The sequence below is a fragment of the Tenrec ecaudatus genome, chromosome 2 (assembly GCF_050624435.1).
Source record: "Tenrec ecaudatus isolate mTenEca1 chromosome 2, mTenEca1.hap1, whole genome shotgun sequence".
In the NCBI taxonomy this organism is placed as follows: Eukaryota; Metazoa; Chordata; class Mammalia; order Afrosoricida; family Tenrecidae; genus Tenrec; species Tenrec ecaudatus.
Window position 1 is genome coordinate 205679481 of NC_134531.1, and position 27954 is coordinate 205707434.

At 47.9% G+C, this 27954-nt stretch overlaps 1 protein-coding gene and 1 non-coding gene across 2 annotated transcripts; one reads left to right on the forward strand and one right to left on the reverse strand.

Annotated features, from left to right (window-relative positions):
• IBA57 (iron-sulfur cluster assembly factor IBA57) lies at window positions 1–27952 on the forward strand. Its single transcript, XM_075542164.1, has 3 exons — window positions 1–377; window positions 25516–25865; window positions 26277–27952. The coding sequence occupies exons 1-3, from the start codon at window positions 37–39 to the stop codon at window positions 26666–26668; spliced, it is 1083 nt and encodes a 360-aa protein (XP_075398279.1). The 5' UTR covers window positions 1–36; the 3' UTR covers window positions 26669–27952.
• Window positions 7110–7216, reverse strand: LOC142441988 (U6 spliceosomal RNA). The gene has a single exon (XR_012783260.1). It is a non-coding gene; the product is annotated as a U6 spliceosomal RNA (small nuclear RNA).
• Window positions 27953–27954: the final 2 nt, after the last annotated feature.

Here is a 27954-nt window from a genome sequence, read left to right on the forward strand (position 1 = left end):
GCCGTTCCTTCCCGCTTGTCCTCACTCCTGCCCAAGATGGCGGCCGCGGCACTCCTTCGCAGCGCAGTCTCGTGCCGCGGCGGGGCCGCCTGGGGTCTGCGGTTGTCCCCTGACCCAAGGCGCCGCTTCACACACGGCGCAGGCCGCCCTGGCGGTGACAACGCCTCCAGCCGAACTTGGACCTGCTTCCCGCTGGCCGAGCGCGCCGTGTTGCGCGTGCGCGGGACGGACTCGTCGTCCTTCCTCTCGGGGCTGCTGACCAATGAGCTGCCACCTCCGGGGCCCGGATATGGGTCGGCCCCGCCTCCGACGCGCGCGATCTACGCCCACTTTCTCAACGTCCAGGGCCGGACTCTGTATGACGTAATCCTGTACCGGTGAGGAAGGCGGAGCGTGGCCGTGGCCCGGGCGGGCCGAGTCCCCAGGGGAGGGTCCCAGCGCCCGGGGAAGGTGTAGCCACCTCAGCAAGGCCCCCGCGGGCCCGGGAGGCGCTGTCAGAGTTGTCACTCCCGTCAGGGTCCTCGGTCCCCAACGCCCGCAAACCCCGTCCGGTCCGGGCCCGCTTCCTGTTTGTGTGGACACACTCCTGCGGAATGTCCGCGGGTTTGCACGTAACGGAGGCCCCTAGCCTTGTCATTACTTCACTCCTGTCCACCGCTGCGCCGAGAGAACGGCAGTGAGAACGCGAGAAAGACGGGGCCTTGAGGTCTCGGGAATTCACGGGGCCGTTCCCCCTGTCCTCTCGGGTCGCCACGAGTCGGCATCGACCCGATGGCAGGGAGGTTTTTTGGTTTGGGGTTTGTCGTGAGAATGGTAGCACAGCTGGAAGACTTAGAAGGAATGTTGCCGCATTGTAGAGATTGGTGAGAGGGTGTCAGGGCGCGCACATTGACGGCTCCTCCCCCGACTTGTGCCCATCCTTGCTGGGTAGCCTCTCACCGAACTAAAAGCAACAGCCAAGCCATGTCAGCTTATCAGAAGAAGCAGCGTCAGTTGACTGCCAACCTTGGACGGCAGCCGTAGATTAGACGTGAGTCAGCAGAAATGTGTACGTGGAGACGGGCAGAGGAGGCAAGGAGTGGAGTTTGTGGCCGTGTGGCCTCTGGAGTGAGTTTGCCCACCAGGCTTGCTGGATAACTGGCTCCTTCTGTTTCCTCTCAGCTTTCCTGTGGCAAAAGGAGTCCTGCTGGTGTAGTGGTTGCGTGTTGGGCTGCTAACCTCACGGTCAGCCCTTTGAAACCCCCAGAAAGGAGACTGGCGACTCCTCTAAAGAGTTCAGTCGGGGAAACTCACGGCCAGTGTTACCCTGTCGCTATGAGTCAGCATCAACTGGAAGGCAGTGTTTTTGTTGTTTCCCTTTCCAAACTGGACTAGCCTCTCTCTAGTCCTGTTAACCCAGTACAAGGCACTCAGGGCTCCCTGCACACACCTGGCAGCACCTGGCTCCCCTCCTGGGTGGATCTCATTTCTTGCATTCTGCCATCCTCTTTCACACTTTACGCCCTCATTTTGGAGAAATACACTTTCAGTAGCTTCTTGAGAAATGAGATCCATGTGATTTTTAAAAAAATTTAGTGTTACTTGTTAGCTTACCAGGGTACAAAATTCCAGGTGGAAAATTGCCACTAAGAATTTTAAAAACATGTTGAGAAAGCTAATGCTGTTCTTATTACCAGTACTAGTCACAGTTTTAAAAATAATAGTTTATTGGCATATAATTCACACATTCAACAGTTCCATAGTTCAGTCAGATTAAAAATTGTACAGTCATCACCATAATCAATTTCAGAACATTTTCTTCCTTGTACTCTTTATTAGCTCTCCCACCCCTACGCCATCTCCCCTGCCATATCCCCAAGAAACCACTAATGCAGTTACTGTCTGTAGATTTACCTATTCTGGATGTCATTTCCAGCCCTTTACATGTAATATGAACTGCATTTTTCTTTGGAAGCTTTTAAGAGCGCCCCTTCCCCTTTTAAATCACAATGCCTTGGAATACCATAATTCTTTGTGGTCCTTTTCATTTCTTTGTTAGGCCCTTGGCGAGCTCAGTGAATCTAGAGCAGGGGTCAACACAAGAGAATCTTCAAGTTAGATCCAGCTGGCTCCCTCTTTTCATAAAGTTTTATTGGGATACAGCCATGCACATTTGTTTAACATATTATTTATAGCTCCTTGTGCCATACAGAAAGCCCTGGTGGCAGACTGGGTTATGAGTTGTGCTGGTAGTGCTTCCCCGAAAATAAGATATATCCATAAAATAAGCCGTAGCAGGATTTCTAAGCATTTACACATTATAAGCCAGACCCCGAGAATAAAACAGTGATATGCATGGTTCTGCAGCGCACCAACGCAGCGCAATAAGGAAGACGGGCAGCCCTTCTCATCTGCCCTGTGGTGACAGCTGCTGTCTCCGAGGTTCGGGCAGCCCATCCACAAGGTGGGCGCCCCCTGTGAGGTCGGTTCTGTGCGTGCGCTGCAAGCAGAGACAGAGGGAGACACAGACACTGAGAGTAAAAGTCTCCTCCGGGAAGCGAGGAGCAGGATGCTCTGCTTTGGGCGTTGTGTGTCCTCGGCGAAGAAGGAAAGCCGTGGCAGCTGTGTGACTCAGCACTGTGGGCCGATGTTCCAGAAGAAGACGACTTCACTGTCTGAATCAATGTAGATTGATGTACCATACTTAATAAAAACGAGACATCCCTTGGAAATAAGCCAGAGTGTGTCTGCTTGAGGAAAAATAAACGTAAGACAGTGTCTTATTTTCAGGGAAACACGGTAATTGGAGACCGCCAGCTGCTCTCAGGGAGAAAGGTGGGACTTAGAGTTTCAGTCTGGGAAGCCACGGGGCAGTCCTACCCTGCCCTCCAGGGTTGCTGTGAGTCTGCTGGCGTTCGACGGCAGTGCGTCTGAACTGCCTTGGGGTGGCAGAGTTGAGTTGTGATGCACACCTTATGACTCTCGAGCCTGAAGTATTTACTGTTTAGCCATTTACAGCAATTGCTCTAGAGCTTTAGGTCTCTATTTCTGATTTCACTGTCATTGTCTGCGTTACATATTGATTTCCCTTTTCCTCTACTTTACCTTTTAAAAACAAACAAACCAAACCCATGTTCTTTGACGACCTTTGGCCTTCTCTATCAATTCTCAGAAGTGTTCTGATTCTTTTTTTTTTGACCCCAACCATAAAATTATTTAAGTGTTCTGATTCTTGATGTTTGACATGCTCTTTGCAATGATTGTGCTCTGCTTCCCAAACTGGCTCCGTGATCTTTCTTAACATCATTCTGCCTTTGGGCTTCTGTTTCATTGCATTCAGTTTTATAAATTTTCTTACCTGAGAATTTCCCTTTTGTTTCCGGAGAGTCGTCATCTTTTTGTACTTTGTAAAACCTGTTCTGGGGTGTCTGCCGAGTTGCAGTGCCAGTAGTGGCTACTACTGAGCATGCGCTTGATAGCTCTTTCCAAGCAGACTCTCGCCACTAGGCGCACGGGAGTTTGGTTTTCTCCATGAGCTAATTTTTTTTTAAGTTTTGAAAAAACATTTAAAAAAATCATTTTACTGGTAGCTCATACAACTCATATCACAATCCATCCATCCATCCATTGTGTCCAGCACATTTGTACGTTTGTTGCCACCATCGTTATCAAAACATTGTTTCTACTTGAGCCCTTGGTATCAGTTCCTCATTTTCCCCCCTCCATCCCCACTCCCCACTCCCTCATGAACCCTTGATAATTTATAAATTATTATTATTTTGTCTTGTCTTACACTGTCCCACATCTCCCTCCACCCACTTTTCTGTTGTCTGTCCCTCAGGCGGGGGGGATTATATGGAGATCCTTGTAATCGATTCCCCCTTTCTACCCCAGCTTCCCTCCACCTTCCAGGTATCGCCACTCTCACCACTGGTCCTGAAGGGATCATCCGCCCTGGATTCCCTTTGTTTCCAGTTCCTATCTGTGCTAGTGTACACCTTCTGGTCTAACCCGATTTGTGAGGTAGAATTGGGATCATGAAAGTGGGGGGAAGGAAACATTTAAGAACTAGAGGAAAGTTATATGTTTCATCGTTGCCACACTGCGGCCTGACTAGCTCATCTCCTCCCCTTGGCCCTTCTGTAAAGGGGTTGTCCAGTTGTCTACAGATAGGCTTTGGGTCCCCCCTCCGCACTGCCCCTCATTCTCAATGACAGATGTTTTTTGTTCTTTGATGCCTGATACCTGATCCCATAGACACCTCCTGATCACACAGGCTGGTGTGCTTCTTCCATGTGGGCCTTGTTGCTTCCCAGCTAGATGGCCACTGTTTACCTTCAAGCCTTTAAGACCCCAGATGTTATATCTTTTGATAGCTGGGCACCATCAGCTTTCTTCACCACATTTGCTTATGCACTCACTTTGTCTTCTGCGATCTTATGGAGAAGGTGAGCATCATGGAATGCCAGTTTAATAGAACAAAATGCTCTTGCATCGAGGGAGTACTTGAGTGGAGGCCCAATGTCCACCTGTGACCTTAATACTAAACCTATAGTTATATGCACATAGATCTATTTCTCCATCATCATATATAAATACATTTACATATGTACATACCTATATTTAGACATCTATAAATGTCGTTTGCCTCCTAGTTATTTCCTCTATTTCCTTTTACTTTCCTCTTGTCCCACTATCATGCTCAGTCTTCATTTGGGTTTCACTAATTCCTCTTGGTTACATTGCCCTGGATCAAGCCCTACCAGGCCACCTACACCCTCCTCACCACCGATGTTATAAAATCACTTGTTGTTCCCTTGTCCCTGGGTTTGCTAACACCACTTCCTTTCCCCCACCTTCTCCTCTCCCCTGTCCCATGAGCTAATTTTTGAGACCCGTTACAGCAGTACCATCCCCTGTCAGCCTGCTGGGATGGGGGTGGTGGTGATTGTGGGCACTCTGCCCTCCCTGGGATGACTGTGAAGGAAGAAGTCATCTGACTGTGGCTTCACCTCTGAAATTTTTAGTAAGAGTGTGCACAGCCAGGGGATAGATAGTCCATATAAATGGCTTTGGTGGTTGTTAAGGGGCAGTTGAGTCAGTTCTGACTCAAAGTGACCATATAGATGTGCCAGAGAGTGAATCACTGTCTGGTCCTGCACCATCTTGCTAGCCTGTCCAGTGTTTGAGCCTGTTGTTAGCAACCACGGTTTCACTCTGCCTCATGGGGAGTCTTCCTCTTTCACTGACCTCTTGCGAGCATGGTGTTCTCTTCCTGGAAGTGGTTCCTCCAGATAACGGGGTTCGTGTGCTTGAGATGAAGTCTTACTGTCATTTCTAAGGAGCATTCTGACTGGACTTTTTTTCCAAAAAAGATTTGTTCATTCTTTTTTTTAATGGTTTTATTGTCACTAAACACATATTACCCAATTTGATAATCTAATCATATAAGAAGAGTGTACAGTCATTATCACACGCAATCTTAGAACATTTTCTGTTTCTCCTCTTCCACCATGGTTAAGTCACTTTTAAAGTGGTGTGCAATCACCATCAGTTCTAGTGAGTGCCCATCCCCTCTCTGTTCATTCTTTTGGGCAACTCACTGTCAGAGCCACTTTTGACTCATGTTCCTGTCGGGCAGTGGGAAACTGCTCCGTAGTGTTTCTGAGATTGAAATCTGTATGCGAGCAGACTGCCTCACCACTATTGACCCTGCGGTTAGCAGCCCCGTGATTCAGTCACTGCATCACCAGGTCCCCTTTTGGGGCAGGATTCTTTGCCAACAATGTAATTCAGATACATTAGTTCTCTCCAGCCTCTCCTTTAGTCATTGTCCAACTTTCACTTATGTGCGAGACAGTTGAAAATACCATGGCTTGGGTCAGGCAAACCCTAGTCTTTAAAGTCACATCAGTACTTTTTAACTCTGTGAAGAGGTCTTTGGCTGCAGATTTGCCCCGTGTAATATGCTGATATGTGATATGTTTTAGTTGCTAGATCCATGGGTGTGGATTGTGGATTGTAGGACAATGAAGTCCTTGGCAACTGCAATCCTTTTTCTCTTTCATATGTTTATCGGTCCATTTGTGAAGAGTTGTTTTCTTCACATTGAGTTGAAATCCAAACAGAAGACTGTCGTCTTTGAACTTCATCTGGAAGTACTTCAGGTCTTGTTGGCTTTCAGCAAGCACACTTGTGTCATCTGCATCAGGCAGGTTGTTAATGAGCCTCCTTCCAGTCCTGATGCCGTGTTTTCCAGAGGCCCAGCTCTTCAGATTACTTGAGGAAGCGTGGCAAGAGGTTACAATCTTGAGGCTCTTTTCCTAATTTTAAAACACTCACTGACCCTTTCTCTTGTTCTGTACAAACAACTAGACACCCATTGTCTCTTCAGAGATTCTGTATGAGCACTGTGAAGTGTTCTGGATTTCCCATTCTTACTGCTCGATATAGTTTGTTATGATCCGTACAGTCGGACGGCTTTGCAGAGTCAGTAAAATGCAAGTAGACATCTTTCTGGTATTTTCTGCCTTCAGCCAAACCCATCTAACATGAGCAGTGTCCCTCTGTCTTCTTCTGAATACAGCTTGAATTCTGGCAGCTCCCCATATATGTACTGCTGTAACTGTTTTTGGATTATCTTCAGCAAAATTTTACACGTGTGTGATATTGTTGGGTAATTTCTATATTCTGTTAGATCGCCTTTTTTTTGCATGGGTACAGTATGGATCTCTTGCAGTCAGCCAGCCAGCCAGGTAACAGATGTCTTGGCATCGTCTAGTATTGAGTGCTTCCAGGGCTGCATTAGCTTGCTGTAACATTTTAATTAGTATTTAGTAATTAGTATTTAATTCCTGGAGTTTTGTTTCCCAGTGCCTTCAGTTCAGTCTGGACTATTTGATTGCCAGTAGTTCTTGGCCATGTACTAACTTCTGAATGATTGAATGCCAACCAGTTACTTTTGATCCCCTATATATTTTTCTGCCTTATTTTGATGCTTCCAGAATCAGTCAATCTGTTCCCCAGAGAATCCTTCAGTAGTGCACCTCGAGGCTCAGGTGTTTTTCTTAGTCCTTTAAGATTGAGAAATTCTGAGTGTGTTCATCCTTTTGGTTTTCTTTCTTTTCTTTTTAAATTTGGAACGCTTCCTGAATTTGCGTGCCATCCTTGTGCAGGGCCCAGGCTAATGTTCTCTGTGTCGTTCCAGTTTTAGGTTATGTGCTGCCGAAGCAAGCACCCTTTTGGTTTTCTAACTCCAGGGCTGTGTTAGTCAGGGGAGACTAGAGAAACAAATTCATAGAGACTCATATTTGAATAAGAAAGAGGTTTATATATGATAGCAATTGAATATTGAGAAAACAGCCCAGCTGTTTGATTACCAGATCAAATCCATTAGACTGAGATTAGCCCATTTGTCCGATACCAATCTATAAAGTTCTCTTCGGACTCAAAAAACACATGTATTGGTGCCGAATGCAGGAAGATCACAGGCCAGTGGGTTGGAAGTCTTCTGGATCTAGTGGCATTGTAAGCATCTCAGTGCTGGCAGGGGTCTCCACGTGGCTTCTCCATAGGTCTGGTTGCATCAGGGTAGGTCCATGTGGCTTCTCCAGCTCCCAGAGCATAGCGCCATGTGTCTTGTCAGTAGAGCAACATATCAGGGAGAGAACAGAGAGACTCTCCTGCCTCCAAGGAGGAAATCCAGGAATTCCCAGAATCCTTAGGAGAAGGCCATGCCCACACAGAGACCTCATTGGCTATCCTGATTGACAGGCTAGATTCCATCCCTTCACTCTTAATCCTCTCAAATCCCAAATTGACACCAGATAATATAATTAACCCCAAGGGCTTTGCACATTTTATTATACTATTTCTCTTTTCAAGTAGCCCTTTGAAATTTCCTGCTCCACTTCACCATTTCTGCCATTCACTTTAGCTTCTGTATGTTCAAGAGCAAATTTCAGAGTCTCATCTGACATCCATTTTGGTTACTTCCTTCTTTCCTCACTTTAAATTGACCTTTTGCTTTATTCATATATAATGTTCTTCACATCCTCCCATATCTTGTCTGATTGTCTGACATTAGTATTCAACACACCAAATTCATTCCTGAGGTGATTTCTCAATTCATGTGGAATATGCTCAAGGTTTTATTTTTGGCATTTATGGATTTGTTTTAATTTTCTTCTGCTTCAGCTTGAACTTGTCTCTCAGGAATTATACTGTTCCAGAGTTGACTTCCGGCTTCCTGTGACTAGTGATCTTGAATTTCTTTATCATCTTGCCACAGATGTAGTCACTTTAATTCGTGTAGATCCCGTCTGGCAAGGTCCGCATGTGTCATCGCTGTTTATGGTGCTGAGAAAAGGCATTTGCAATGGAGAAGTCATTGTGTTGGAAGATTCTATCATGCAAGCTCCAGCATCGTTTCTATCACCGAGGCCATTTTTTCTAACTACTGATCTTTATTTGTTTCCCACTTTCGCATTCCAATCACTAGCAATTAATCAATGCATTTGATTGAGTGATCAATTTCAGACTGAAGTTAAAATTCTTGTCTCTTCTTTGGTGGCTTGAGTGGTTGGTGCATAAATTTGAAGAATAGTCATGTTAAGTGGTCATCCTTGTGGGCATATGGGGATTACCCTAGCACTGACAGCACTGTACTTCAGGATAGATTTTGACATGTTTTTTACAAAGTCAAAGTCAAAGGCATCATTCCTCTTCTGTTTGTTATTCTCAGTGTAGTAAACCATATTTTTGTCTGACTCAAGATTGCCTCTATCAGTCCATTCACTTCACTAATGTGTAGGACGTCAGTCTTCATGTGCTCTATTTCATGTTTGACGACTTAACTTTCCTAGACTCATCCTCAGTACATTGCTCATCCTGGTTATTAATGGACACTTGTAGGTGCTGCTTCTCATTTTGAGTCATGCCCCATCAGCAAATGCAGGTCCCCAAAGCTCTGTCGCATCCTCATTAAGGTCAACTCCACTCCAAGGAAGCATTGCTTTCCCCAGTTGGATTTTGAGTGCCTTCCATCCCGAGTGGCTCGTCTTCTGGTGCTCTGTAAGAAGTGTTCTACTGCTATTTATAAGGTTTTGATTGGCGAATTTGCCTTAGTCTGGTAGCGCACTGAGATCTGTCTACCCTGGGTGAAGCTGTTGGGAGCTGACACTCTGGTGGCATAGCTTCCAGCACCATAGCAACACTCAAGCCATCACCCTCTGATAAACTGACACGTGAGTGGTGGTAATGGTGAATGCACAATTCCTGGGAGGATATTTCATGAAACTCTAGATTATCCTAAAAGTGTTTGGTGAAACTCTGAAGTCTTTGATTCCGTCAGAGAGATGCAGCCCATCAACCTAGTGTATGATCCCGTTTCTGTTTTTCACTTACAAAATTAAGATACCTCATTCAGTTGTCGGGGCGGGGGGATTGATAGGAATTATCTACTCACCAGTTCTTGTATGGCAAGGGATAGGGCCAGGAGTTGAGCTCTTCTGTCCTTTCCACTCACATTGCTGCTGGCTTTTTTCTCCCTTGTGAGTAGTGATTAATTTTTATTATTTTAAAGTATTTAATAATAGTGAAATAATGGATATTTTGGCATAATTCTCTATTATCCTGCAGCATCTTAAAAATTTCTTTATGCTTTAGGTGAAAGTTTACACATAGCAGATTTGTTTTCCATTCAATGATTCGTACACACACTGTTCCATGACATTGATTGCAACCTCTCCAGAGTGCCAGCGCTCCACTCTACCCATTTCCTTCCTGGGTTCCTCGTTTCCATTCATCCAGTTTCTCTGTCCCTTTCTGCCTTCCCATTTTTGGTTTTGGGCAAATGTGGCTCTCTTGGTCTTATGTAGTTTATTGTTCTAAGTAGCTTGAATATTTTAATGAGCATTATTCATTTTATATACCCATCTATTATTGGCTTGGAAGGTGGCTTCTTGGTAGCATCTTCAGCTTCAAGTTAGAAGGTTGTTTTAGGGCAGTGATCTTGGGGGTTCCTCCAGTTTCTTTTAGATCAGTAAGTAAGTCTGATCTTTCTTGAATTTTTTTCTACATTCCCCCCACCATCCCCTCCTCCAACCCCACTCATTCTTCTCTGGACTTTTTAGTGTGATCCTGGTCAGAATAGTTGATAACAGCAGCCGGGCACCATCTACTTCTGGTCTCAAGTTAGAGGAGGAGGTGGTTGTGGGGGCTCTTAATCCTTTGGACCAGTTGCTTTCTTGAGTCTTCATTTGTTTTCATTCACCGTGGCTTCAGGTAGGATGAGACCAATGGTTGTTTCTTAGATGGCTGCTTGCACGTGATTAAGACCCTAGATGCTACTTACCAGATTTGAATACAAGAATCCCTATGAATTGTGCTTTGCCACTTGACCTGGATGTCCCTTGGCTGTTTTACATAATTTCCATAGCTATGCCTCTTATACATGCAACATTTACACACATGTATGAAAGGATATCCACAACCTTACCTATTTGTGAGTGGGCTTCAAAAAGTTTATGGGAAAATGCCACCCATTTTCTTTCTCTTTTTTTTTAATAATCGTTTTATTACAGGCTCATACAACTCTTTTACAATCCATACGTACATCAATTGTGTAAAGCACATTTGTACATTCGTTGCCCTCATCATTCTCAAAACATCCGCTCTCCACCTAAGCCCCTGGCATCAGCTGCTCATTTTCCCCCTCCCTCCCCACTACCCCCTCCCTCATGAGCCCTTGATAATTTACAAATTATTATTTTGTCATATCTTACACTGTCCGACATCTCCCTTCACTTACTTTTCTGTTGTCCGTCCCCCAGGAAGGAAGTTATATGTAGATCCTTGTAATCGGTTCCACCTTTCTAACCCACCTCCCTCCACCCTCCTGGTATTGCCACTCACACCACTGGTCCCAAAGGGATCATCTTCCCTAGATTCCCTGTGTTTCAAGTTCCTATCTATACCATTGTACATCCTCTGGTGTAGCCAGATTTTTAAGGTAGGATTGGGATCATGATAGTGGGGGTGGGGGAGGAAGCATTTAGGAACTAGAGGAAAGTTGTATGTTTCATCATTGCTATATCGAACTCTGACATCTCCCTGAGACCCTTCTGTAAGGGGGATGTCCAGTGGCCTACAAATGGGCTTTGGGTCTCCACTCCTCTCTCCCCACCCCATTCACAATGATATGATTTTTTGTTCTGATGATGCCTGATACCTGATCCCTTCGACACCTCGTGATTACACATGCTGGTGTGCTTCTTCCTTGTGGGCTTTATTGCTTCTGAGCTAGATGGCTGCTTATTTACCTTCAAGCCTTTAAGACCCCAGATACTATATCTTTTGATAGCTGGGGACCATCAGCTTTCTTCACCACATTTGCTTATGCACCCGCTCTGTCTTCAGTGATTGTGTCGGGAAGATGAACATCATAGAATGCCAATGTAATAGCACAAAGTATTCTTGGAATGAGGGAGTGCTTGAGTGGAAGCCCAATGTCCATCTGCTACCTTAATACTAAACCTATAAATATATGCACATAGATCTATTTCCCCATCCTCATATATAAATATATTTACATATGTACATGCCTTTATTTAGACCTCTATAAATGCCCTTTGCCTCCTTGTTCTTTCCTCTATGTCCTTTGACTTTTCTCTTGTCCCATTTTCATGCTCAGCCTTCATTTGGGTTTCAGTAATTCCTCTTGGTTACATTACCCTTGATCACGCCCTACCAGGCCTCCTACACCCTCCTCACCACCGATTTGGATCACTTGTTGTTCCCTTGTCCCTGGATTTGTTAACACCACTACCTTTCCCTCCACCTCCCTTTCTCCCATGTCCCCCTAGAACTGTCAGTCCCATTGTTTTCTCCTCCAGATTGTTCATCCAGCCTATCTTATTTAAACAGACCTGCAGAGATAATAACATGCACAAAAACAAGACAACAAAACCAACAATATACAACAAAACAACAACAAGCCAATGACAAAAAAGAAAGAAAAACTTGTAGTTAGTTCCAGGATTGTTTGTTGGCTTTTAGGAGTGTTTTCCAGTCCAGTCTGTTGGGACACCACTCCCTGGCCCCAAAGCCCACCTTCGGCATTCCCTGGGGACCTTGCCGCTCCATTCCCTTGCTGTTCTGTTGCACCCCCTTAGTGTTTTGCCTCTGGGTGGCAGGATCAGATAGGGTGCAGTTCCACACTGTATCTCCGGTGTTGTCCCCTGTAGGGCTATGGGTCAGTGAGGGATGTCATGTCTCATAGTGGGGATGGCCATGTGGTCTCTCTGTGGACTGGCTGCTCTGAGCGGGAACATCGTCCTCAAGACCTGGTGGGCCATTATGTGCCCCACTCTCTCTTCCTCCCCTCATCTACTCCCGTGTGCTCCGATCAGATATGTCCCTCTCCCAGAGCTGTGGTTCAGTTCAGTTCTCTGAAATAAATTCTAATGTGGGGAGGGGCAGGTGTCTACGTAGTTGGGATTGGGGCCGAATGCGCCCATTTTCATTCTGTTTTTCCACAGTTTTTTTGAAACCCCCTAGTATAAGGGTGCACTCTTATACTACTTTTCTTACCTATTGAACACAGATATTTATCTTGAAAAATTGTTGTTTGTTATTACGGCTGTTGTGTTTTGTATATATTGCCCCTTGTTCCTGCTGTGGGAGAAGGATTGGGGTTTCCATTCCTGTAAGCAGTTACAGCCAGAATTGACCGATGGCAGTGGGGGTGTTTTTTGGCTTGCTTATGGTTGCGTACATCCCAGTGTCTGTCTTGGTTCTGGTTACATTGTGATGATTTCCCCCCCATGGTGTATACACAGCTTCTTCCTTCGCCTTCTACCTAGTTAGTTATTCTCCTTCCGTTACCCAGTCTTAGATGGTAACCATCTAAGAATGCTTTTTTCTTTGTGTGGACCTATTCTTGTCTTTGCACAATAATGCTCTCATATATTTGCCCTTTTGCGATTGCCTGATTTTGCTCATCGTAGGGTCTTCTAGGTTCTTCCATGCTGGAAGATGTTTCTTGGATTCATCATCATTCTTGTGTAGTATTCCATTATGCATATGTACTATAGTTTATACACTCATCAGAGGATAGGCATTTAGGTTGTCGCCATCTTTTTGCTATCGTGAGTAATGCCGTGGTCAGCATGGGTGTGCATATTTCTGTGTGTGTCATGGTTCTTCCTTCTCTGTGTTCTATCTCTAGAGTGGGATTGCTGGATTGTAGACCAGTAAATGGCATGGATGCCACATCTGACCTCCTGTGGGTACAGAAGCCAAGCGGAGAATCTAACGCCACACCAGCCTGAGGCCTAGTCCCACAGGCAGAGGTCCGACATGCCTCCACCTGTCATTTCCTTTACCCCACTCTGACACCAGCTGCTGCTTCCACAGCACTCACTTCCTGGCTGGTTTCCATCATCCATTGCAATGGCAAGACAGAACTCATTGAAGAGAATACTCACAGTTAGGGGTTCTACTCGAGAAGCTAACAGGTTACGTGTCCGGGTCAGAAACATTAAGGATTTAGTTCTTTTGCCCACAGCATCTCCTCAGCCATGCTTGCTATCACATTTCTTTCTCTGGGCCTTGGCCTCAGTCATGTGGCCCTTTTGGCCTCTTCCCCACTCAAGCAAGTATTACAAAACTCCTTCATTGCTTTGTGAAATAAATGCCATGGGGGCACCCTGCTGTGCTAGCTAGCCCACTTCCTCAAGGCACTCAGCTTTACTCCTTCCTTGACCCGTGAAGCCTGTTGTTCTGCCTCACGGTCTGCTGCTGCTCCTTTGCTTTGTGTCCTGGTTTTGTTGCTGCACCTCCACCACCTTTCCACACAGGGATCTTGAAAGCACTTTATTTCCGGCTCTCTCTCTTGGTGGTTATGGGGAGACCATCTTGCATCAGAGATGGCTCACTTTATACATAGTAGAATGACAAAACCAATCCATCCTATCTTACCGGAGTCTCATATACCTAATTTTTTTTCATATACCTAATTTGCATGCTCCCACCCAGTCACTCGGTGGGAGTTACAAAGACTATGGATAGAAGAACCATACCATGTACTCATACTTCACTAGGGCATAGAATTTCTATTTCCAACTTTTTAAGGAATGCCATACCATTTTCCATAGTCATTGTCCCATTTTGCAGTCTCACCAGCAGTGTGCTCGGGGTCTTCACACAGTGTGTGGAAATGGATTTAAAAGGTAATGGGAATTTTTCAGTGAACTCTTTGAAGTCCTTTTGTATAAGAGTCCCAGTCTCCCCACGGTTTCCCCAGCATTTGTTTTTCTGTATTTTTGACCCCACCGCTCCTGTGGCTGAGGTGAAATTTGGCATCTTTGTGAGAGAAAGGTCAGGCTCTCATCTCCTGTACAGATTGACAGCCGTGGAAACCCAGCGTAGGGTCACTGAGTTGGAATTGACTTGATAGTAGCTAAGTATGACAAGCCTCTTTCATGAGTGTGTTGGCTGCCAGGATGTGTTCTTTGGTGAAGTGTCTGTTCATGTCCTTTTGTACATATTTCATTTGGTTTGTCTTTTTGTTGAAGTGTTAAAAAAAAAACCCTTGTTGGATATGCCATTGGCGAAGACTTCCCCCAGTCTGTGGCTTCTCTTTCCCATTCTTCTGAGGAGCCATACGGATTTGGCTTTCCGGAGGTTCCGGTTATCTGTTTATATCCGATACTTCATGTCTGACAGCGTTTGAAGTACAGCTCATAAAGTTATACCTCTTTCTTTGTTTGGCTGCTTTTAGAAACTTACTTCGTGTCTTACCTCTCTTTGCTGTTTCGGCAGCGCCTTTGGGGAGAGGAGTGGGGGAGGGCCCTTTCCCTGGAGGCCTGCGAAAACCCTTGGCTTCTCTGTCGTTGGGTCCTGTCTACCATCGTCTCAGCTTTCTTTCTGAACTTTTACATTTTTCATCCCTTACACATTGATTGTCTGAGAGCATCTTTCCCACGCTCCCGTCATGCCCTCCTTAAGGCGCTCTGCTAGGGCTTCCTGGATACAGTCTCTCCTCTTAGCCGAGGCTGTGGTTTGTGGTGCCTTTGTCCCGTTTTCATCCCTCCTACCATGTGTTTGTTCCTGTGGGTTCCCTTTTTTAAGGGATATTTTGTTCTGTCTTTCTTGTTGGAGGTTTTCCCCAGATGTTGGACCACCTGACAGATGATCTAAAGCTCTGGATTCTGGGTGGGACTTGTTGACTGTAAAATCTCATGATAAGGCAGCACTTTGTGGACTAGTCTGAGGTGTCTGTGCCTGTACATAATTTTGTGTGCGTGTGTGTGTGTGTGTGTAGGAGGGGAGTGGTGGCAGTTTAGTGTATCCTCAGAAGAGACCTGGTAAGGCCAGGGATTTCCCATGGACTAGTCCAAGGCTTTTGCTGTGAGTACTTGTTTCTATCTGCATCATCCCACTTTCCCTGGGGGGTGGCTGTGTGTGGGAGAGATGGAGAGAGGTAAGTGTCTGTGGGGGATTGGAGATGTCTATGAATTCCTTATCACCATAATCATACTGGGTCCCAAGTAACCCAAACCTCGGTGGCACACCCAGGACAGACATGGGTTTCACACATGCATTTTCAGGGTGCTTTTGACCTCAGCTGTGTGTCTGGGATCAGCCAGCCTTAGGCTGATCTGGGGTGGCTTGCCTCTGACCCGTGCCCCTGGCTGTCATGCTGTGCCTCTTTACCCATCACCATTGCCAATCTCTCAGTCATCACGTGGTCATGCACCGCCACAGTGCGGTGTAAGCAGAGCTGCCTGATACAGAGAGGCATGAAGACTTGGACAGTTGTTTCTGCCTACTGTTGGACCCAAAGGAGCCCCGGTGGTGTAATGTTGACATGTTGGGCTGCGACCAGCATGGTTGGCAGTCCGAAACCACCAGCAGCTCCTCAGAGAAAGCCTGGGCTTTCCACTCCTGCAACACATCCACTTCAGAAACCCACAGCATGGTTGCTATGCGTCAGCATTGACTTGGTGCAATGGGTTTAGTATGGCTTGGAGTAGGGTCTGAGGTTGGGGAGCTCAGTAGGCTCTTCTGCCATTAAGTCAACATGTTACTTACCCACCAGCTTTCCTAACTATCTTGATATCTCCTGCCTGCTCTTGCTTTTTCTTTTTCACCTTTTCAATCCATTTGCTGTCATTTGGGAAGTGTAGAGCTAATCACAAATTCTTCTTGCATGATGTTTACTTGGAAAACCACTTTTCCAGGATGATTTTTGAAGCCCCACATCTAATGTCATACTCCTTTTAAACATGCCTTAGCAGCCTCTTTCCTTCCCCAGCACCCGCATGGTCGTCTAACCAACTTTTTGGCAAGACTTGAGGCCTGACTCCTGTCTGCCAGTTCCTCCCACCGGCACCCTGGCTCCAGCCAGCATATTGAACCACAGCCAGAGCCCTGACCCCCAAGCCACCTACACCTGTTGAGCCTTTGTGCCTCAGTTTCCCTGGAAGGCAGGGCCTCAAGGTGTGTCTCAGTCTCTCCGTGCTGTGGGAGTCCCACTATCTCAGCTTGCAACCCTGTGCTTTGTGGGGCTGGCTTGGAGCTTTACTGACAGTACTCATAGAGTTCACTTGAGAGTGGACTGGTCTGGGCAACTGTTGGAGGAGGGCGCTCTACGCAAAGGAGAGGAGCCAGCTAGAGGGGAAGGCTTCATGAGCAGAGGGGAGCTGCTGGAGACGAGGCAAGGGCGCACTGAGGACCTTGGGGTGCAGGCTTTGACATTTGTGCTTTTTGCTTTGTAGGTTTTTCTCAAAGCCTCCACTTTAAATGAGAAATTGAGTAGTAAGAGGCGGCCGGTTGGATGCCTGGGCCTTCAGTGCCCCCATGTGGTAGGTGCAGGTACTGCCATTGCCTTTCATCAACTCCACCAGCTGATTTTGTCTGCACAGAGCTGCTGAGTCAGAATTGACTTGACAGCAACCATCACTGCCAACAAGGCTGCCAGATTAAGCAAGTGAAAAGCTAGGATGCCCAATTAAGGCTGAATTTCTGATAAACTCTGTGTGTGTGTGTGTATCTCCTCTGCAGCACTCAGGAGCCCTGGTGCATAGTTGTTTACATGCTGGGTTGTGTGTGTGTGTGTGTATCTCCTTTGCAACACTTAGGAGCCCTGGTGCATAGTTATTTACATGCTGGGTTGTGTGTGTGTGTGTGTGTGTGTGTGTGTGTGTACTTTGAAACACTCAGGAGCCCTGGTGCATAGTTGTTTACATGCTGGGTTTTGTGTGTGTGTGTGTGTGTGTGTGTGTGTATGTGTATCTCCTTTGCAGCACTCAGGAGCCCTGGTGCATAGTTGTTTACATGCTGGGTTGTGTGTGTGTGTGTGTGTATGTGTATCTCCTTTGCAGCACTCAGGAGCCCTGGTGCATAGTTGTTTACATGCTGGGTTGCCAACCACAAGGTCAGCAGCCACCAGCTGCTCCTCAGGCTTTCTACTCCTGTCAACAGTTACAGCCTGGGATGCGCACAGGGGCAGTTCTGCTCTCCCTGTGGGATTGCCATGAGTTGGAATGGACAACAGCGAGTTGTCTTTACTGCAGCATTCAAGGGTAGCCTGGGATCAAGACCTGACGGTGCTGAAGGAGGAAGTCCACACTGCACTAAAGGCATTAGTGACAAAACAGGCTCCAGACATTGGCAGAATACCAAGTGAACCACTTCAACACCTGGTGAAAGCATCGGAAGTACTCTCATCTATGCCAAGAAATCTGGAAGACAGCTACATGGCCAGCTGATTGGAAGAGATCCATCTATGTGCCTGTTCGAAAGAAAAGTGACCCAAGAGAATATACCAGTTATCAAACAATATCACTAATGTCACACGTAAATAATATTTTGCAAAAAGAATTAAAAATGTTTTCAAGAGTACATAAATTGTGAGTTGACAGAAATTGAAGTCTGATTCAGAAGAGGACATGGTAGGAAGGATATAATTACTGATAGATGGATCTTTGGTTGAAAGCCGAAAGTAACAGAAAGATGTTTATTTGTGTTTTATTATCAGGCAACAGTATTTGACTATGTGGATCATAAAAAATTATGGATAACATTGTGAAAAATGTAAATTCCAGGCCAGTTACTTATGTTCATGAAGAATTTGTACATGGGTTAAGAGGCATTTTTTTAACAAAACAAAGGGATAGAAATATTGAGTGGTTTAAAGTCCTGAAAAGTGCATGTCAGGGTTGTATCCACTTACCATACCATATACTGAGCAAATAATCTGAGGTGCTGGATGATATGAAGAAAGGGAGACCAGATTTGGAGAAAGGCTCATTAACAACTTGTGATGTGCAGATGACACAACCTTGCTGGCAGAAAGTGACTTAAAACACTTGCTGATGAAGATCGGGATTGCAGCCTTCAGTAGAGAGCACAACTCACTGTCAAAAATTATTACAAATGGTCCAGTAGGCAATGGAGAAAAGATCAAAGTTGTCAAAGATTTTTGTTTTACTTGGATCCACAATCAGCATTCATGAAAGTAGCAGTCAGGAAATCAAACAATGTAGTGAATTGGGTAAACCTGCAAAATTCCTCTTTAAAGTCTCAAGGAGAAAAGATAACTTTGAAGTCTAAGGTGTACCTCACCTAAGCTGTAGTATTTTCAATAGCCTCATATGCATATTAAAGCTGGGCATTGTGTTCTAATAATCTGGCATTCCATGATGTTCAGCTTCCCAACATGAACTGAAGACAAAATGGGTGAATAAGCAAGTGTAGTGAAGAAAGCTGATGGTGCCCGGCTATCAAAAGATATAGAGTCTGAGGTCTTAAAGGCTTGAAGATTAACAAAGGACCATCTAGCTGAGAATCAGCAAAGCCAGCATGGATGAAGCACATGAACCCTTGTAATCACGTAGTGTCAATGGGATCAGATATCAGGCATCAAAGACCCAGAACAAAAAATCATATCAATGTGAATGAAGGGGAGTGCGGAGTGGAGACCCAAAGCCCATCTGTAGACAATTGGACATCCCCTTACAGAAGGGTCAGAGGAAGAGATGAGCCAGTCAGGGTGTTGTACAGCATCGATGAAACATACAACTTTCCTCTAGTTCTTTAATGCTTCCTCCCACTATCATGACCTCAAATCTGGCTAGACCAGAGCATGTGCATGGTACAGATAAGAGCTGGAAACAGGGAATCCAGGACAGATAAAACTCCTCAGGACCAATAATGAGAGTAGTGATACCAGGAGGGGATCTACATATACTTCCCTCCCATGGCGATGGACAACAGAAAAATGGTGAAGGGAGACATTGGTCAGTGTAAGGCATGAAAAAATAATGATAATTTGTAAATTATCAAGGGTTCGGGAGGGAGGGTAGGGAAGGGAGGGAAAATTGAGAAGCTGATACCTGGGACTCAAGGATAAAGAAAATGTTTTGAAAACAATGATGGCAACAAGTGTACAAATGTGCTTGGCACAATGGATGTACCGTATGTATGTATTGTGATAAGAATTGTATGAGCCCCTAATAAAATGATTTTTTTTTTAAAAAAAAAGCTGGTCATTGAATAAGGAAGCTTGGATAAGAATTGATGCATTTTAAATGTGGTTCTGGTGAAGATCATCGAAAAAACTGCCGGAAGAACAAACAAATCTGTCTTGGATGAACTGCAGCCACAGGACTTCTCAGAAGGCAGGATGGCACGTCTCACGCATTTAGGATGTGCAATCAGGAGCCCTAGCTCCGGCGGCGTGGTGATTTGAGTTTTGGCTGCAACCCGCCAGCACTTCAAAACCACCAGGCGCGCCACCTGGAGAAAGACACAGTTCTCTACTCCTGTTCAGCATTTTTTTTCCTTTCCTCATATTTGGGTTTATCTCAGATGCATTTGGCATTGGGGGGTAACCCTCTTGGATTTTGGTTGTACATTTTTTGATATATGAACCCCAGGACTGATGAATTTATAGAGACAGCAAGTAGAATAAGGGCTCAGTGGGGGAGGGGCAAAGGGGAGGTGATATCAAGTTGTTTAAAAAGGAAGAGAATATTTTGAAACTGGTAGCAATTGTACAATATTGCTTGATATAATTGAACTATGGATAATATGATAACTGGATTAGCTCCCAATAAGATTTTAAAAAAGAATTAAAAAAGATTACAATCTTAGAAACCCACAGGGGCAGTTCTGCCCTGTCCTACAGGGTCACTGAGCTGGAATTTACTTGATGCTGAGAGGTCAGGAGGGAATCGTTCCTGGAAAAGAACATCAGGCTTGGCAGAGTGGAGGGTCAGTAGAAAAGCAGGCTTTCTGGCAGCCCAGCAATGGTGGGGTCCTGCTCATGTCCCATCTCAGGAGTCCAATATCCAAACTGAGATGCTACAGAAAGACCCCGGGCAGGCCACAGTGGGGGATATGACCACATTCTAGCTTTGTCACGTCATGAGGGAGCTATGTCATGGGCTTCCAAAATTTGGGGCTCAGAGACTGCTTTGGACGTCAGCATTTGTGCTGTCAGACTTTACCCCATGAGAGTGTTTGCTCTATGAGTGGGGGTGGGGCAGGAAAAGCCTGGGCTAACCTTTTGGTCAGGGTGGGCTTGTGTGGTGAGCAAGATGCTAGTCTCCAATCTGCTGCAGCAGAATTCTGGTATCGAGCCAGACCCTGGACCTCTGTGTCCCCTGTGCCCCAGGACGGACAACTCAGAACTTCCCCTCAAAACCCCCAGTACCTGGTCTTTGCTTCACTGCAAGGCACCTGTGCCATCCCTGGAGCCAGCCACAGATTGCCCCATGGTTCCCACTGCCAGCATCCCATCAGACTGCTAGGTTCCCCCTTTCACTTACAACTCTCTTCCCAGCTAATTTAAACTCCACCCCCCTTGCCCCCTGCCTAACTTAGAGACTGCCTTACCCACCCCCTCAGCAGGGCTGTTGGTAACACCCCACCTGTTGTTGGATGTCTCATCCTCTTTGCCAGGGCCCATCTAGGGGTCATTCTGTTTGCTTAGCCCCCGAGCCAGTGCCTGCTACTCAAGCAGAACCACCCAGCCCCCTGGAGGTGACCAGCATCCCCTCTAAGAGTAGTTTTGCCCGCTGCCCCTGCTTCTGTTTGGGATATTCAGGTCCTCTCTGCATCTGCCTCCTAACCTTTCCTGCACCCAGACCTTACTCATCTCTGTAGTGTGTGGCTTCTCAGTTGACCCTTCCTTCATTTAAAGACCTCACATTCTGTCCAGTTAGGCTCTTACTTCTGATAGCCAGATATGTGGAAGGAGTAGCTGCCACCACCCCACCCCACCCCACCCCGCCTTTGCAAGGCCAGGCCTGCACCCCTGGGCTCCCTGCCAAGGTCCCCATGAGCCTCCATCAAGTCAGGCCTGCCGCACTGAGCCCCTTGCTGAGGTCCCGAGTCTTTTTCCTCCTCAGCATTGATCCCACGAGGCCCGCCCAGGTTGTATCACTAGCTTGCTCCTTTTTATTGCTGGATAGTTCCATTGAGTGGAACACCACAGTTTAGCCAGTCACCTATTGAAAGACCTTTGGGTGGTTTTCAGGTTTGTTTGCTTTTTCCTATTATAAACAAAGCCTCTTCTGTTGGCTTTCCTCTGCTCTGAAGTTCATTTCTCTGGCATAAGTGTCCAAGAGTGCAATCTCGGAGAGGCCTGCTTGTTTAAGAAACTGTAAACTCCGCGTCCAGCAGTTTGCGTGGGAGCGAGCGAGTTTCTCCGGGTCCCCTCGAGCGTTTGGTGCTGACCCTGCTTTGTCTGCGGCCTTTTCTGGTGGGTGTGAAGTGCTAGTGTCTTGTTAAATGGCCTGTATGCCCAAGGAGGCCCCCCGGGGACACCTCAGAAGAAAGGCTGGGCAGCCAGCCCCGGAGCACCCTGCCGAGCACAGCTTTCCCCTGACCCCTGACCCACCTGGCGAGTCAGTCAGCAGACAGCAACGGGCTGGCTCTACTGCCGAATGGTCTTTCACGAACATTTAAGTCTTCGAGTAGTTCTTTCTGGCATCTCAGCTCCCTGTTGCTTACTGTTGATGTACTGTGATGGACATGAGGCATGCGAGGAGCCCATACGATTCCCGTTTCCTCTTAGCCATCCTCACAGCATGTTTCAGAATTGCTTGTGGCCCACGTGACTGGATGTTACAGGTAGACACATTCCCGGTGGACAAGAATTTGCCCTCAGGGTGTTGAGGGCAGGACTCTATCATCTTCCTGCAGGGTGCCATCTTGACTGCTCTTCCCATCCGTTGGCTTTTCCTTGTGTCCTGGGCCGTTCATTCGGATGGCATCCTTGGGGGGGAGGGGGGATCTTCTGAGAATTCACTGCGGTGAACACTCACTCAGCACTATTCTTCTGGACACCTGGATCCTGCAATTTGGGGCCATTTTCTTTATTTTTTTTTAAACAATTTATTGGGGCTCATACAATTCTTATCACAGTTCATACATATACATACATCAATTGTATAAAGCACATCTGTACAGTCTTTGCCCTAATCATTTTTTTTCTCTTTTCTTTTTTTACATTTTATTAGGGACTCATACAACTCTTACCACAATCCATACATATACATACATCAATTGTATAAAGCACATCCATACATTCCCTGCCCCAATCATTCTCAAGGCATTTGCTCTCCACTTAAGCCCCTTGCATCAGGTCCTCTTTTTTTCTCCCCTCCCTCCCCTCTTCCCCCTCCCTCATGTGCCCTTGGTAATTTATACATCGTTATTTTGTCATATCTTGCCCTATCCGGAGTCTCCCTTCCCCCCTTCTCTGCTGTCCCTCTCCCAGGGAAGAGGTCACATGTGGATCCTTGTAATCAGTTCCCCCTTTCCAACCCACTCACCCTCCACTCTCCCAGCATCGTCCCTCACACCCTTGGTCCTGAAGGTATCATCCACCCTGGATTCCCTGTCTCTCCAGCCCTCATATGTACCAGTGTACAGCCTCTGTCCTATCCAGCCCTGCAAGGTAGAATTCGGATCATGGTAATTGGGGGGAGGAAGCATCCAGGATCTGGGGGAAAGCTGTGTTCTTCATCGATACTACCTCACACCCTAATTAACCCATCTCCTCTCCTAAACCCCTCTATGAGGGGATCTCCATTGGCCAACACTTGGGGCCTTGGGTCTCCACTCTGCACTTCCTCCTTCATTTAATATGATATATATATACATATACACATATATACACATACATACACACACTTATATCTTTTTTTTTTTTGCATGATGCCTTATACCTGGTCCCTTGGGCACCTCGTGATCGCACTGGCCGGTGTGCTTCTTCCATGTGGGCTTATTTGCTTCTGAGCTAGATGGGGCCATTTTCTTACGTATGTTTCACTCATTTTCTCCCCACAGTTTCCTCTGCCCTCTGGAGCTCTTGCTAGGAGGGTGTTTAATTAAACAATAGCCACACGTGGAATTCAGTGACATTGAGCACATTCCTCCAGTTTACCCCCATTCTCCCCCTCCTTTTCTGAATGGTTCTTCCCGCAATTAACATACACCTGCTTCCCAGTACACATCCATCAAACCTGTCCATTGCTCTTGTTAATGTGCTCTTAGATAGATCTTACTCTCAGCTCTGGAGTCGTTTCTGACTCCTTGTGACCCTCTAGGACAGGGTAGAACTGCCCCTGTGGATTTTCAAGACTGAAACTTTACTGGAGTAGAAAGCCAAATTTTTCTCTCATGCAGCAGCTGATGGTTTTGAACTGAAAACCTTGTGATGAGCAGCCCAATGTGTAACCACTACGCCACCAGGGCTTCTTCCCACAGATTGATAAGAGAGTACAGTGTTTGGCAGGCACTCCTGATGAATGAGACTACACTGTTGGCTGTACTGTGCGCTGCCTGAAGAAGTACAGAGCGCTCCATGAAAGCACGCTTGGTGAGACTCATCCTGCGTGCTGTGGACATGCCATTAGGAGAGACCAGTCTCCTGGTGCAGGGTCAGCATTAAGCAGGAAGACCTTCTGCAAGAGGGGCTGGCACAGAGGCGGCACCAGTGCACTCGAGCGTTGCAGCGGTGCTGAGGCTGCCACAGGACGGGCGGTGCTTTGTTCCCGTGTATCGGGGTGCTAGGAGCCAGAACCTACTTGAGAACACCTAACAACAATAGCACACGTGCTTCAAAGACACAACATTTTGTTTTATTCTCTGTCATCTCCTCAGAGAGATGGTGCTGTAAAGCTGATTCGAGGGCTGTGTGCAGAGCGGAAGCATAGGGACATTGTGGGGCACCCCAGACTTTCCTCTGGCGGAGATTGGCTTCTCTGGAGAAGGAGTTACTCCTCTCCTGCCAGGGAAGCCAGAGGACATTTGCTGATGTTTACTGGGCGGCACCAGGTGAAGCACTCTTTCTTATGCACCCTTGCTGGGCTAACCCCTATTCTGGGCCTTCATGATGTGTAATCATTCCAAAACCAATCTTGCTGCTCTGCAGTCTGTGCTGACGCATGGACCTTTCAGGACAGGATAGGACTGCTCCTGTGGGCTTTTGAGACTGCAACTTTTTAGGTGAGTAGAAAACTTTCTCCTGAGAAGCTGCTGGTGGTTTTGAACTGCTAACCTTACAAAGTATACCCCGTCATGTAACTACTACACTACCAGAGCTTCTTTGTGCTGATTTTTACTCTGTTACATCTATAATCAGGGCCCCACACTTGGCTCCAGTCCCATGGAATTGGCTGTTCTCTGGGTCTCTAACCAGATGCTCCCCACACGGCTACAGCTCATGCCCCAAATGAAACCATTCCTCTTCCTCCTGGATTCATTTGGTCCGTAGATGGCACCATTGACCACTCAGTTGCCCAGACCAAGAAGTCTGGGATCCATCTGGCCCAGGGTGACAAGCTGGAGTACCACCTGGAGGGCAGGTTGGGCTCAACCAGGAGAGTGGGCAGAGTGGAAGGGTGGTGTGGTCCCAGGAGAGTGCCAATCTGTCCCTCTCTCCATCCTCCTCACTTAATGCCTGGACCCCACCTACCCCCCCCCCACTCCCACTGTCCCGCCCCTTTCCCACTGTGTGGTGTCCCAGAGTGATCTTCTGACACCCAGGTCAGCCCTGCTAGATAGTAGTAGCATTATCTCCGATGTGGCTGTCGACCTTTCTGCCTCCTCTTCATGCTGAGTGCCACCAGTGACCCCGCCCCCATCTGACTAGGATGTAGGACCGGCCCCTCCTACATCTAGCTAGCTCCTGGTTGTGTCTCAGCCCTAGGCTGCGCCCTTCTTTTCCTATCAGAACCTGTGACAGCCATCATGGTCTGGCATCTCTGGGTCCTTGTGCCAGGCTCATCATTGGTGCTGGCTCATGACGTCAGGGCCAACCCGCCCTTGACCCCACTGAATTCCAGCCCCAGGACTCGTGTGGGGGCTCAGTGTGCCCTCTGAGGTCTGGGGGTGGTGGGTAGCTGCTGAGTGCTTCATGGCCACAGTCCCCCATGCCAGCACTTGTTGGGAGACTGGTGACGCTGGGAGGGAGAGATGGCCCGTGTCTTCTGCCTCCCACACACTGTCTCCCCGCAGGTTCCCCACGGCAGGCGTGGAGGCAGCACCGGGCTTCTTCCTCGAGTGTGACATCTCAGTAGCGGACGCGCTGCACAAGCACCTGTTATTTTACCGGATCCGGCGGAAGGTGGAGGTGGAGGCCTGCCCGGAGCTAGGTGTGTGGGCCGTGCTGCCTAGCACCCCTTCAGCCCAAGAGACCCAGCCCCTGCAGGAGAAGACGGAGGGGTCCGCAATCCTTGTTGCAGACCCCAGGACGGCCTGCATGGGATGGCGGCTGCTCAGCCCAAGAGAGAGCTTAGCCCTGCACCTGGTGCCCAATGGGCAGCATGGGGACCTCAGGGACTACCACAGGCACCGGTACCAGCAAGGTAAGCCATTAACTTGTGTGGTCCAGGCTATTGGGGGCGTGGGTTAGGGAAACGGCCTGGGAGCAGTTGAAGAACAAACCTGCCAGCCCATACAGGCCGTCCTGGGCCTGTTGGGGACAGAGAGCAAAGGTGGGAGCACAGGTGGCATTCCTTTCCTGTCAGTGAGTGGAGGCTCCTCATTGGGTGCTGGGTCTGGAAGAGCCCCTAGGGTCCAGATGGGGAAGCCTCAGTGGCAGAATGGGAAGGCAGGGGTTGGGGATCACAAGACGGTGATGCCCCTGGACTTGCAGGAGGGAGGCGGTGGGGAAAGCCCATCCTTGTCTGGGCCTGGCTGTTCAGGCAGCCTGGCGGAGGCTGTCTGAGGCACTGCCATCCCAGCTCTGACTGAGTTCCTCCTTCCCGTCACCACAGGCGTTCCAGAGGGGGTCCAAGACTTGCCCCCAGGAGGGGCTCTGCCTCTGGAATCGAACCTGGACTTCATGAACGGAGTCAGCTTCTCCAAGGGCTGCTACATCGGCCAGGAACTCACCGCCCGCACCCACCACATGGGCGTCATCCGCAAGCGCCTGTTCCCTGTGCAGCTGTGTGGCCCGCTCCCTGCGGCTGGCATTGCATCGGGTGCCTCTGTCCTCACCAAGTCAGGAAAGGCGGCTGGGAAGTTCAGGGCCAGTGAGGGTGATTTGGGGCTGGCCCTGCTATACACAGAGAAAATTACAGGTCCCCTCCACATCAAAACCTCAGACCATGGCCATGTGTCCTTAACTGCTAATGTGCCAGACTGGTGGCCCAAAGCTACCAAGTAACCGTGAGTGCCTTCCCCCTTGTGTTGGCCAGGCCAAGTTGCCCGTGGGCCATGGACAGTACCAGCCTGTGGACCGCTTTCACTGATTTGCTGTGCCCTCTAGCTCAGCAGCCAGTCCCAGGCCTTGCTGCTGCCACAGCACTGGCCTTGCTAGGGGGTGGCCCTCAGCCGGACTTCCAGCCTGGGCTCCTGTGAGCTCCCCAGTGGGAGGTTCCTGCCTGTGCTCCCATTCTGGGGCTGCAGGCTTTGGATGCATGTCGAGAGGCGGGAGCGTGGACCTTTCTCCTGTGGCTCAGGAGGCGAGGTGGAACCCCCTGCGGGGGGAGAAGAGAGCTGTCCTCGTGCTCCTGCTGCTGGAGCCCCTGCAGACTCTGGATGAGCCTGCAGCTGGGCCCAGAGGCCAGCTGTCCACCAGAGTACAGGATGACATGGGCCTTTGTGTATCGAGCCGGCCCAGCGAGGGAGACGCTCCGGATCTCCTGCACTCGCTTCCTGCCTATCAGAAACCAGCGTGGCTGGGTGGGCTCTGTGGCACGAGGCTGGGACCACGACTGGCTGGTGGATTTCCTGGGTGAGAACTTGTGGCATGGACACACATCTACTGTGTATACCAGTGCACATGCACATCTGCACACCTATTGATGGACTCACATATACCTGCACATGCACACTCTCATGCACACATATGTATACACGCACACCTTTTCAAGCACATTGGTACACCCCTTGGAAGAAAGCCCATGGGCTGGCTTATCCTTGGAGGTGTGCCATTAAGGCACTGGATTCACTTCTCTCAGCGAGTCCCAGAGAGAGAAGCAGGGGTGCTGGTCGTTTGTGGCACTCACAGTTCCTGCTCTCTGGAACTGGATTCACTTCTGCCCTCAGCGAGTCCCAGGGAGGGAAGCAGGGGTGCTGGTTGTTTGTGGCACTCAGTTCCTGCTCTCCGGAAGCACCAGCCCTAGCACGGCCTCTCACCCTCTAGCCTGAGCTCCACAGTGAGTGCAGGGTGAGGGAGGCGGTCTGCCTCTGCCCTAGGAACCGCCAGGGTGGAAGACCAGCCAGTTGAGGCCCCGGCACGGGGCTTTCCTCAAGATTTCTGATTTATTTATTTCCTTTCTCCTCAATGATGTCTTTAAGTGTGAAAAAGTTATGCTGCCAAATGATGGGGATTGTGGTATTTTTCTGTGCTAAGCTGACTTGCACTGTCCTGCTGAAATGTGAACTTCTGGGTTGTGGATCCTATTAAAGAGGGGCCTGGAAGATACTGACTTGGGACTCTGTCCTGTT

Coding starts and splice junctions, on each gene's coding strand:
- IBA57 (XM_075542164.1), top strand. CDS start 37: ATGGCGGCCGCGGCACTCCTTCGCAGCGCAGTCTCGTGCCGCGGCGGG. Junction 378..25,515: donor TATGACGTAATCCTGTACCG/GTGAGGAAGGCG, acceptor GTCTCCCCGCAG/GTTCCCCACGGCAGGCGTGG. Junction 25,866..26,276: donor CAGGCACCGGTACCAGCAAG/GTAAGCCATTAA, acceptor CCGTCACCACAG/GCGTTCCAGAGGGGGTCCAA.